The 12,776-nt window shown below is 54.5% G+C and overlaps 1 protein-coding gene across 1 annotated transcript in view; it reads right to left on the reverse strand.

Annotated features, from left to right (window-relative positions):
* ZNF618 (zinc finger protein 618) overlaps window positions 1-12,776 on the reverse strand; it is a 59,456-nt gene that overhangs the window by 31,144 nt on the left and 15,536 nt on the right. The window contains exons 3-5 of the mRNA XM_028130734.2: window positions 9,054-9,313; window positions 756-833; window positions 115-153 (exon numbers count right to left, since the gene is read on the reverse strand). Coding sequence (XP_027986535.2) covers window positions 115-153; window positions 756-833; window positions 9,054-9,313 — 377 coding nt within the window. The remainder of the gene's footprint in view (window positions 1-114; window positions 154-755; window positions 834-9,053; window positions 9,314-12,776) is intronic.

Genomic DNA, 12,776 nt, shown 5'->3' on the forward strand with positions numbered 1-12,776 from the left:
AGCCACATGGGACCTCCTGGTAATGGGGGTTTGGGGGGGATAAGAGCATCTCCTTCCACCCCTGGGTCTCTCACCCCCGTCCCAGAAGCCCACAAGGAGGGAAAATATACTCACTGCCTTGGGAGGCTCCCTCCCCTGAGGTGGCTTCAGTGTCTGTAAGAGAAAAGGCAGAGGGCAGGGGAGGGGGAGGGAATGAATGAGAAGGAGGTGAGTACACCGGACCAATGGCAGGGCTGGTGAACACACTACAACATGCCCCGGGGCACCCTCTCCAATGCAGAATGCAAGGAACTGAGTCTCTCAGTTCTTCCCCGCCCACTGGTCAAGGCCCTGACCCAGCCTTCCCTCCCTGTCTGCCAGGCTCAGGGAGTGTCAGGCATCAGTCCCCTGTCCCCTCAGCTTCGTTGTCCTCATCTTGAGAATGGAGAGGGCCACCCCGCCCCCACTCCAGGGCCGTAGTGGGGAGCACGCGAGATGACACCGAGCAGCACTGAAGCATTCTGGGAGAAATCAGGCCTGTGAGGAGCAGGCAGCAGGCACTGGTGTCAGAAGTCTGGTGGCATGTCCTGCTGCCCCCCCCCCCCACCCCAAGTAAAGGAAGCTCCCCCTCTCCTCCTGGGGTCTCCCTCCTACTGCAGAAAGAGCGAGAAGCCTGGGGCTCGCAGGGCCTCTGTAGTCACCCAGGAGGGGCCCAGGTGGAAAACCAGGCAGAGAACAGGGAGTCCCCTGACTCTGCCTAGGGGCACACCACTCACCTCGGTGTGCGCGTACGTGGGTCTGGAAACAGTTGTAATACTTGTACTTCTTGCCACAGATTCCACACTCATAGGACCCTGGAAAACAGGCAAGAAGGGGCCCGCTCAGCCAGCACCCAATACAGGCAGCCAGGAGGCCCCAGTGCCTGCGGGGATGCCTCCGGGGACTGCTAGCTCTGCTCAAGGGGCAGGGCTCGTCCACTGGCCGTCTTGTCCCCGGTAAGCGAAGAGGCAGCAGGGCCCAGCAGGGACATCCCGAGGCCATGGAAGGAGAAGTGGTGATCCCCAGGCAGAGGTCTCCTGAGGACGAGAACGTGGGGAGCAACCCTCAGCGCCATCATTTGCACCCAGCCAGCTCTAGAGAAGCTCAGACACGTCTCGGGGCACACAAAATGCAGCAGGCAGAACTCCAGAGAGGGGAAGGAGGAAAGAAAAACACGAGTGGGGGCAGAGAGCATGGCCCCTCACAACGGGCAGGCCTGTATTTAGCTTAGAGCATCACGGCGGCCGCTGCTTGCACATCAAATGCCGAGGAGGAGCCGGCTGCTGGGTTCTAGAATGAAACAGGAGCTGGCCCAGGGCGGGCCTGGAGAGGTAAGTCGTGGGCGTGTGGGTTTCCGGAGGGTCCCTGGGGCTTGGCCTCTGAACAAATGTCCTCTGAACCAGGGTCTTCCGAGTAGAGTGCAAATCCCCTGAGGATATGGGAGCCCAGGCCGTTTAAAACACTTCCAAGTGCAACACGACAGAGCAGTGGCAGCAGGCAGGGGGCCCCCTCCTCTCCTCTCCCCTCACCTTCACCTTCTCCCACATTACGGGCAAGACAACTCTTTTTTTAAAAAATATGTTTTTATTAATTTCAGAGAAGAAGGGACAGATAGAAACATCAATGATGAGAGAGAATCATCCATCGGCTGACTCATGCACACCCCTCACTTGGGATGGAGCCTGCAACCCGGGCATGTACCCTGACCTGACCGGGAATTGAACCACGAGCACCACAGGTCGATGCTCAAGCACCGAGCCACACCAGCTGGGTGACATGACAACTCTGCCACCCACCCAACCCCACCATGTGTGCCCTCCACGGGCGGCTGTCATCCCAGGGCTCCCCGCAAAGGCGAGATCTGAAACATCGGGTGTCGGACTTAGGAAGCGGGTCTAGTGACGGGGAACAATTCCTCTTGTCATTCCAGGGCTTTCCAAGTCTGAGCTCTCAACAAAACTGAAGATCTAATGGAGTTGTCAGTGGAGAGACCATTAAAAATAATGTCTGACGAGACGCCCAAATGTCATTTTGGACAGACACCTTGGAGTTAAAGAACTAAGTGACGCTGCTAATACAAACCGCCACCCCTCCCTGCCTCCTGATTTATGTGACCAAGCTTTCTAAGCACTCGCACTTATGAAAACCGAAACAGGGGAATGAAGTTAATGCTGAATCCTGTCTCATTCAACATACAAGAAATATTAATTCACAGAAACATGAACCAATTGAAACAGAAAGCCCATCCGTTTTATGAAAAGGTGTGTTTTCGATAACATTTTACTTGCACATTTACGATCGCTCTAAATTTGTTTTTGGCAAATTGTATGCTGATAACAACTCGATCTGAGGGGGGGGAAAATGTTTTAAAATATAGAGCTTTATGATCCCAACGTATTTTTTAGAAATTTCAATTTCAATTTACATACATCTTGTTGTGGGAGATGAGTGTGAAACAGTGATCAATAAAAGACTCTCAAGCATAAAAAATATATTACATTAGGGTAAAATCCTGTGGGGGAAGTGGACTGGAAATATGAGTTCAAGGAGAAAAAAGGAAAGATGTAAAATTTCTGACTGTTAAAGATGGGCCTGTTCATAGGTTTCGTAAATGGATGACGGCAGATACGGGTAGCAGTGGGGTTTGGGTTATCTTGGCTACATTTAAAAGAGTGGTTCACAATTCTATTTCAAATGCCACATTTTTACACGATATGCCAGGAATTATACCCTTTGTGATTACGTAAACGTTGGATTAAAATGTTAGATGTCAACACAAAAATGTGAAAGAGAATATCGTTTCTCAAAAGTCTTGTAGGAGATACTGAACAAAAAAAGTGTGAAGCCATAGGTCCTTCAGAGTCTTATCATTCCAGAGGTAACCCCAGATGTGTCTGAGGCTTCGGCTAATCCCACTGGTATCTGTTTTGCATTTCTGCCCCCCCCCCCCACTTTTTTTAATAAGAGATTATTTGAGTTTATTTGAGCTACCTGGTGACATGCCGAGAAGCAAGATCTCAAATGCTCCCCTGGCCCCTTAAAAAACACTTTCATGCCTATTACTTCACTCTGTCCCAGTGAACCTACCGGCAGATTCTGTTATAGTCACTGATCAACCAAGACAGGATGGCTCAGAGAGGTTGAGGGGTCTGTCCAAGGCCCCATAGCCGGGCAGACACTGAGTCTCTTGGCTTAGAGCCTTAGGGCCTTTTCCAATGGGGACCCTCCAACTGGGATCCCCTCCCCACCTTGGACATCCCAACGAAGAGTCTTCAGCAGAGACAAGATGCACCTGGGAGGGTGGCCAAACCCCTCCTTTCTGGGTGGCTCAGCAAAGAGCTGAGTGTTGGTTCTGGCAAGCTCAGGCACCAAGCCCTGCCAACGGCCTATTGAAACAGGAAACGAACTATCAGCTGGCACTCTGAAGCAGGCCCTGGCACCTTGGCTGCTGGGTTTGTCACAGACCGAACCCACGTGGCCTTGTCTGAATGGCTGTCTACTCTTATGCTGCTCCTTCCATAGGTGGGGCCTCAAGTTTTCTCATCTGAAAATTAACTGATCCAGTCCCTCCTCCTCCTCTTCCTCCGCCTCCTCCTCCTCCTGCCCCTCTTCCCCCAGGCAGCCCTCCACTCCTTGGTGCTCACAGCTCGCTGCTCGCTGCCTCGAAACATCCTCGCAGGAGCCATTTTCCCAGGTGATCCCTGACTCCCCCTCTTGCACCCCTACAGTGACCCTGTCTGCTGACCCACCTCCAGGGAACTCCCTCCCTCGCAGGTCTATATCCGGTTATGGTTCCCATAATCACAAAGTCCTTCCTTTTACTGAGTTGAAATCACCTCCTGGTAACTACCTCCTATTGGCTGGGGCTGCTTGGAATGTGTCCGCTCCATCCCCTTCCACCAAAATACTTAGAGATTCTATCATCTCCCCAGCCCACAGCCCCCCTCCCCAAACAAACAGCCCTTAGCTCTGCCATGAGGCTCCTCCCTACACTGAGTTAGTTAACTCTCTGGGAATAATCTGTTGGCCCACACCCCACACCCCTCCGCTGAGGAAGAGTCCAGCTGGTCACCTGCACCAGGGAAGCCCTGGACCACCCACCAGGTCTCCAGGCACCTGGGGCTCTCCCTGGGCTCCTTCCCATGTGACCTCTCTGGGTGAAGGACCAAGAGCCTCACAGCACAGAGAAGAGCACCCACTGCTTGGCAGACATTCTGACCACCACGATGGGACCTGGGCATGCCTCTCTCTCTGAGCCAGAAAATGTTCCACGGGCTGGAGGTCCCGATCGCTGCAAACCCAGCTTGCTTTGTCCTCACCATCGAAGACAAGGATGGCAAGCGGTTTTCTACTTCAGATTTTTCAATTCTGGCGGACCGGCCGTGACTTCTTGGTACGCTGTGTTAGCAAGGGTTCTGAGGTGCCTCGCTGGGACAGTATGCAGCGGTCAACTAGCGACGCCATGGATGTGGAACTGGGGAGTAGCGTGGTCGCCCCTTGTTTATCAGCACTCCTCACAGAGGAGCTCCCGAAACCTCCCGTGTGGTCCTGCCATTCCTCGGGGCTGCTGTGCAGACTCCTGCCTGTGGCTCGTCAGGAGGGAACAGGCAGCTGTCAGCTCACTTCCGGTTTTATCCAACGAAGTTGTCACCGTCAGTATTATCCCTGCTCTTCTCGCTCAATAAGGAAGCTCAAGGTCTTGCCCCTAAGCCCCATACCAGTGGCAGTGACGTGCTTTCTAAGAGGGAGGGACGCCCTTCTCAGCACAAGGGTGGCAGCAGGGAGGCAGCAGCAACCGCTACAGGCTTGGCAGCCAGCCAGCCTCCCGGGCACTGACGCCCTTTCTGACTCTCCCAGCCTGAGAAGCTGCCAAATGCCACCCACGTGTCCGTGACCTGGGCTCATCCATGGGAAGTGCCTCGGATAGTATCTGTGTCATTGGGAGCACTGTCTGTCTGATGGTGGTTGAAGGGCCAGTGAGGACATGGGTGTGGGGGGGGGACAAGGGGGATGGAGCTCCGAGAGAAGGCAAATGGGAGGTTCTCTCATGGCACACAGGACGGGTGACCAAACAGGCCTGCTATTCTATTCAGCAACAGAGCCCGGCTCCGAGCCCCGAGCATGGCCCTCAGGAGGCCCTTGGCCCCCCAGAGCCCGGCTCTCCCCTGCCGACTGCCTTGGGAACATGTTAGCTCCTCGACGCCTGGCCTCGTGGCACAGGCTCATTTAAAGGGATGGCTCTACCCAGCACTCCACCCCAGGCGAGACCCCGGGGAGTCCTTCCCTTCCAGAAGTGAGTGGGCGGGGGTGCTGTGAGGTGGAGCAGGGCCTCCACAAAGTGGAAGGAAAGTCACGGACCTGCTGTGGGCCTCAGGGCGGCTCTCTTTCTTTCCGCAGGCCTTCGTTTGCCCTTCTATAAAATGAAGGGGACAAGGGGATCACATCCATGGCATGGGTAGCCCCACCGCCCACGTCCACAGCCATGGCAGACATCAACAATCAATCCTGCCACCCTTTAGAAGCTTCAACACAGACTCCAACGAGCCAGCTGCAATGACTTGGACTTGGCCCACAAGGTAAAATTTACTTGCCATCCTGTGATTAGATGAGTTCAAAAGGTTCAATTCTAACACTGACTTTTGTGTGTGTCTGTGTTCTGCCGATGCTTTTCTTTCCTGGTGCTGAGGCCAAGCCACATTCCTCTGAGCCTGACCCTTGGCAGAAACTACACCCTCCAGGAAGGTCGGGCTGGATGGATGCGAGAGGAGCGGCCACGACCAGCAGGGGGCGCCCTGGGCCTGTTTGGTAGGGGCTCCATTAAAAAGGTGGTTCCCTTTCTAACTTGTCATTGGCTTTTACACCTTTTCACAAGTGTGTGCCAAAAGCAGGCAACTTCACAAGATACTCAAAGTTCCTGAATTCTAGGGAGGCGGTACTGGAAGGAGCGGGAGGGACTGGATCAGTTAATTTTCAGATGAGAAAACTTGAGGCCCCATTAGAAACCCCCGTCTTCTGATATTTCATCCCCAAGTTTCTTCTCCATTTCTTTTCTCTCTGTCACACTGGCTTATCTCTTACACTTGGACAAACGCAGAAATATTACTACCCCTTCCCCTTGAAGAGGTACTTTCTACTATGAATACCAGTACTAACAATAGCTAACCATTTACTAAGTACAACGCTGAGCGCTTTACATAGATCATTTTTACTGAATCCTCAAATAGCCCAATGAATCTGCAATAGTGAAACCTGAGGCACAGAGAGGTCAAGTAACTTGCCCAAGGTAGAACAGCTATTGAGCCACAGAGCCTGGATTCACTCCCAATCCGAGGAGACGAGTTCGTTCTCGCGGCACAACAGTGTTCCCTTCCGCTTCCTCCTGTGATTCCCACACCCCTGCAGCAGCCAGGACAGGGAGCATGCCTCATTTAACAGAAGAGGACACTAAGGCACAGCGAGGCCAAGGGAAACCAGCTTGGTGACTGGCATGAGGCCAAGGCCCTGAGGCCGCTCACTGTGCAGGCAGCTGGCCCAGGGAGGGCTCCCCATATGTCCCCAGCATGGCTGCTCCAGGCTTTCCCTGCTGAATCCAGACTTCCAGCTCCACCCCAAGGTTCAAATCCAACTACCCTTCTGGGCAGCTCCTGGTGAAGGGCCTAAAGAGCTACTGGGTCCAATGAGTCTTAAAACACCCCCCGACCCCCACCCCCACCCCATGTGAACAAGGACATGTCCTCTCCTTGGTGAACTAACACATCTGGTGGCTAACAGCCCTCAGCCTTGGGGAATGAATACTGATGGATGGAGGCCAGACACAGGCCCCTGAAAAGAGTCTTCTCTCACGTGGCACTGGGCGAAGTCCCTCATGCTCTTCACCGAGTATCTCGGGCTCATCCTCCTTCTGACACATGCGACAATGGCATTTCCCGGCCTCCCCGAGGTTGGGCAGGCCACGTCACTAGTTCTGGCCCGTGACTGCGTGGAACTAGCACTTCTCACTGCGGGTTGCAGCAGGTTAACTGCCAGTGTGAGTCCCTTGCGCGTTTTCTTTCCCTTTGACGCAGGGTGGCAGCATGCCCTACCATGGCTGCTTTCAGCCACGGTCCAGAGCAGAGTGGAGCCCCTAGAGCTGACCCACAATGGACATGTTGTGTGACTGAGAAATAAAGCCCTGTGGGTTCTAGCTACCAAGATTGCTTTTTTTTTAACTTTTGGGATCTTCATTTCTGAGGCATCACCTAGCCCCATCCTGACAGTTTCAGCACCAACGTCAACCCTGTTTCCCAGAAGCTAGGGCTTGGCTCGGAGAGCATTAGGGGCAGGTCCTGGAGCTCCACTCCCAAGAGCTCCTCACCTCGTGGCAGACGAGCATGGATCAGGCACCTCTAATGAGAAGTGCTCCAGTGAGAGACAGGGGCACTTCTGACCAGAAGAGATCAAGGAAGGCTTCTGGGAGGAGGCGGCAATGTAGTTGGCCTTGAAGGATGGGCTGGATTGGGGCATGAGGAAATGGGCCAAGGCATTCCAAGGAGAGGGAACAGCAAGGGGAAAGGGCAGGAACTGCTGCAGAACAGACTGCGCTGGAGTGAAAGGTCCGGGGAGATCAGAAATAAGAAATGAGGCTCCAAGGCTCAGGTTATGGAGATTCTTGGTGCTATCCCCTAGACACATTCTGGGGAAGCCCAAGTTTTAGAATCACGGCGTGACATGCTCAGTGTCCTGCTTTGGCCAAGGCCCCTGGCAGCCAGAAAGGAGAGCAGGTGAAGGCAGGGAGACACAGAGGCAGGGTTGCTAGCGGGATGCCACAGGGACCCAGGTGGGGCTGACGGTGGCCGCAGCCAACAAAGGAACAGGTCGAATAGGGAGCTCGAGGCTCATTCCCAAGGTTGGAAAGACAAGGCAACAGGACGTGAGCCAAACCTAGGGAAACGGACACAGGGGAAGTTCCCCACCTTGAACGGAGGCTAGAAGTGAGGAATGAGTTAGAGCTGGACCAGGAAGGACCCGCAGAGGAGAGGGAGACGGCAAAACTTCTTAAGAACTTCTAAGAACACACTGAACGGGGGAAGCGAGTAGGAAGGCACTCCGAAACAGACCAGGCGAGGAGGCCGCGATGCCAGGCCGGGGCATGTGGACTTTATCTCACAGACGTAGGTTTGCAAACCTCTGGCCCATGGAATGACTCTGACCCACAGACATGTTTTGTCTGGAGCATTTAGTTGCCAACATTTAAAGCCAAAGGAATTCACATGAAAATTCTCATTTCTGGCATGCGGTATGCCCAGAGAGCTGGCCACACGGAGCCCGTCTCCCCACCCATTACAGTCGGCAGCAGCTGAGGAGCGAGCCCCCTCTGCACGTCGGGTGTGGGCGCTCCAGCTGGACTCGGTCCCCGCCACCTGTCTGCCTGGCTCATCCCTCCTTGTGCTAAATAAACATATCTGCCGGGCCTCGCAGAACCTGGCAGGAATGCACGCAGCCCGAGGGGTATCCCCTGGCTCCTGCTGGGAAGTGAGGGGAGGGAGGATGTCGAAGAAGCTTGTTTCCACAGAGCTCCTCCGAGCCTGGCCCAGACCAGAAGAGGCAGGGGAAGAAGGTACCAGTCCGTCCCCCATCCGATCCTGACTGAGCATCTGCTCTGAGCAGGACCTGCACTGGAAGCTGCCCGGGGAGTCTCCAGTCCAGCAGAGGAGGTGGAAATACCCACAGGCATTTGGGACACAGGACAATGCAGGCTGCGCTAGACGCCCCTGGGGTATGGGAGCCCCACGCATGAGGGACTCACCCCTCTGCAGAATGTTCCAGGCATTTGACTTAAAGTCTCAAAGGATGCGTGGTGTTTTGTCACGTCAGGTGGAAAGAGGAGAGCTCTCGACTAGAGCTGAGCTGGCAAAGATAAGTCTAAGGAGACCAGTTCTTTCTCTGAGGGCAGAGGGCAGCCACCACAGGCTCTCAGCCAGGAGGGGCAGAGATCTGGGGCCTTCTCTGCCCAGGACTCTGGGCCCGGCCCCAACCCCCTCAGGGCAAGCACTCACCGAGGGTCTGCTGGTTGCGGACGCCGCCGATCACCACGCAGATCTCGGCGGGCACGTCGCCGGTCCCATCCTTGCTGGCCGCCTTGCTCTCCTCCTTGGCCTCGCCCTGCCAGATCACCTCCTGGATGTAGTCGTCGGGCACCTCTGTCTTCACCTTCACCTCCGTCATCGTCCCCTGCTCGGCACTCAGCGAGGCCTCGGCCGGCACGGGCTCCGGCCCCTCCACCTTGGCGCTCTTCTGGCTGCGCTTCAAGCGCTCCCTGGGAAAGAAGAGAGGCTGTTCAGTGTGGACCCCAGGCCCACCCCCAGGCCCAGGGGGGTGGCACCATCTTTAGCTACAGGCCCACCTGTCCCATGAACCTCTCCTTGAAGCACGTGGCCATGGCTGCCCCTGAGGGTCCTCCGGGGAACCCTGGGGCTCCCAGGAACACAGTTTGAAAATACTGGGCTAGCCTGGCTCCCCCACCACCCATTTTACAGATGGGGAACCTGTGCCCGGGAACCCCTGAAACTGGCTCTGGCTGATGGAAATAAACTTCTCAAGCTGCACATAAATCAGCTGAGAATCTTGGCAAAACGCAGATTCTGGGTCAGCAGGTCGGGGTTTGGCCTGAGATTCTACGTTTCTAACACGCGCCCCACCCCTGACGCTGGCGCTGCCAATCCCCCTTCCGCCACAGGCAGCAGCAAGCGTGTACGCGGTTCGATGTGCGAAGTGTCTGGTGCTGTTCTCTTCGCTCCTTGGCAGGAGGCCTGGAGACCTCATCCAAGCTCTCCCCTCTCCAGTGTCACAGATGGGGGGACGAGAAGCCAGAGAGGCTCCCTCGGGGGAGATGTCCTGGAGCCAACACTTGGCGCCCAACACGCTGGCCTCTAAGTGGCTCTTCAAGTACCAGAAACCATCCTCCAGGTGAGAGCTCGGTACTGAGGCCTAGAGCAGAGCTGGGACTGGCCCAGGGCCACACACAAGATGGGTGGCAGGTCAAGGCATGAAGCCCGGTCCCTGCGATTCGCTCCTGCACGGCGTTATCCTAAGGACTCGCTCATGCTTCTGGCAGGAGCCTGTCACCACTGCTCCTGTTTCTGAGGTGGGGAAGCTGAGATGTGCACGAACGGGGAAATCAAGTCATAGTCCAGGCCCAGGGCTGCTGCCCTGGCCGCGCCCAGCCTTCTCCACTGCTCCAGGGAAGCGTCTGCAGGGCGATCTTCCAGGCCCAGACGCCAGGCCCGCTCGGGCAAGACCCACTGGCACACGAACGGGGAAGCAGGGACCCAGGTTCTGACCCAGGACCCACAGTGGACTTGCTGTGTGACTTTGGACAAGACCCTTCTCCTCCCTGGGTTCCAGCTTCACCGATCACAACAGCATGGGTTTTATCACATCCGCTGTCCCTCCCAGCTCCCAGCTCTGTCCAGGGTGAAGAAAGTGAGCCGAGAGAGAGAGAGAGAGAGAGAGAGAGAGAGAGAGAGAGAGAGAGAGAGAGGCCAACCAGGAGACCCCCAAACTAACAAGGGGGCAAAGAAAGGCCACTGGAGGTGCTATAGACTAAATTGTGTTCCTCAACCCCCAAGTCATATGGTGAAGTCCTAATCCCCAACGTGACTGTATCTGGAGAGAGGGTCTTGACAAGGTAATTAAGGTTAAATAAGGTCATAAGGGTGGGGCCCCAATCTGACAGGACTGTGGCCTCAGAAGGAGAGAGACAGAGGGATCCCTCTTTCTCTGACTCTGTCCCCACTGTGTGAGGACACAGAGAGAAGGTGGCTGTGTGCCAGCTAGGAAGAGGGTCCTCACCAGCACCCAACCTTGCTGGCCCCCGATCTCAGACTTCCAGCCTCCAGAACTGGGAGAAAGTGTCCCGTCTATGGTACTTGGTAATGGCGGCCTGAGTTGACTAATACAGGAGGCCAGGACTCAGACGAACCGGCTAGGAATGAAAAGGCAGGCAAAGGGGACACCAGCCACTGGCAAGGGCTATGGAGTCAGTCATTGCTGGTGTGACCTGAGCCAGCTACCGGACCTCTGAGCTTCAGTTCTCCCATCTGCAAAATGGAGCCAACACGCTTCTCACGTGGGTCTCAATCCACCAAGGCTAGAAAAACACGAGCACAGTGCCTGCCTTCGCCCGTTCTCAAGACACGGCCGCCATTACTATTATTTTTTTTTTATTATTGAGGTATTATATGTGTACATATCTTACCATTGCCCCCCCCACCCCACATCCATACATGCCCTCACCCCCCCAGAGTTTGGCGTCCATTGTTTATGCTTATATGCATGCATACAAGTCCTTCGTTTGATTTCTTATCTCCCCCACCTCTCCCTAACCTTCCCCCTGTAATTTGAAAGTCTGTTTGATGCTTTACTGTCTCTGTATCTATCTTTTTGTTCATCAGTTTATAATGTTCTTTATTATCCATAAATGAGTGAGATCATGTGGTATTTTTCTTTCATTGACTGGCTTATTTCACTTAGCATAATGTCCTCCAATTCCATCCAGGTTGCTGCAAATGATGAGAATTCCTTCTTTTTTATGGCAGCATAGTATTCCATTGTGTAGATGTACCACAGTTTTCTGATCCAGTCATCTGCTGACGGGCACCTAGGCTGTTTCCAAATCTTAGCTATGGTGAATTGTGCTGCTATGAACATAGGGGTGCATATATCCTTTCTGACTGGTGTTTCTAGTTTCTTTCGCCATTACTATTATTAATGGCAAACTGTTAGAACATCTTCGGCACCCGGTGGGCCCAGTGAGGCCTCCTAGTGTGCTTGGTACATCACAGCCAGACACTGTCTGACTTCATGCCCTTCTCTCCTCGGTGGGAAACGTAAAACCGGATGATTCAATCCTCTGTGTTCATTTCCTTTATTTATTTAAGAAACACTTCAATAAACTGTCCTATGTACCAGGCACTGCTCTAACACATGGACTCCTCTTACCCTCAGGAACAGCCTGTGAGGTTAAGTCCTGGCATTATCTCCATTTTACAGATGAGGAAACTGAGGCACAAGGTGAAATAACTTGTCCAAAGTCACATGGGTACAAAGAAGTGGAACCAAGAACTGATGCAGGCATCCTGGCTCTTAGCTGCAACATCCTTAGACTGGGAGAGAAACTGTCAGGGGGAAGCCTGCCCACCTGCTCCGGGGCAGCCCCCATGTCACCATTCTTGCCCTTCAGCATCCGAACAGAGTCAGGACCAAGGTGCTAGCGAGTGTGCAGGAAGACGGAGGCTCCTGGCTTTCTGGCTGCTGCTGCCTCCCCAGATATCTTAGCCCCTCTGCTAAGGTCCAGAGCCCCCCTTGGGAGGGCATCATGCCTATTCCCCTCCCCCCCCCAAAAGCCTTTGAGTTCAGGGAGTCCCAGGAGCATAACCAGGACCAACAGGTCTGAGAAGTTACAAGGGACAGCTATGGCTTTAGGGAGGGAGAATATTCCTGCCAGCCAAATGAGGGGCACGCTTGGGGTGTGGGGCTCCCTGGCCCTGAGGCACTGGAGCAGAGGCTGGCTCAAGGCCTGGCAGGATGGGATGGGATGACCTGGGATGGAAAGAGCACCAGGGTTTGAAGTCGGATCATCCGGGGGCCAAATTTCAGCACTGCCCCTCCCAAGCAGTGGGTTTCTGCATGAGTCACTTCACACACACTCATCCCCAGCCCCAAGCCTCAGTCTTCACATCCATACAATGGGTAAACACAGCACCCACCCCTCAGCGCTG

Source organism: Eptesicus fuscus, chromosome 15 (assembly GCF_027574615.1).
Source record: "Eptesicus fuscus isolate TK198812 chromosome 15, DD_ASM_mEF_20220401, whole genome shotgun sequence".
Lineage (NCBI taxonomy): Eukaryota > Metazoa > Chordata > Mammalia > Chiroptera > Vespertilionidae > Eptesicus > Eptesicus fuscus.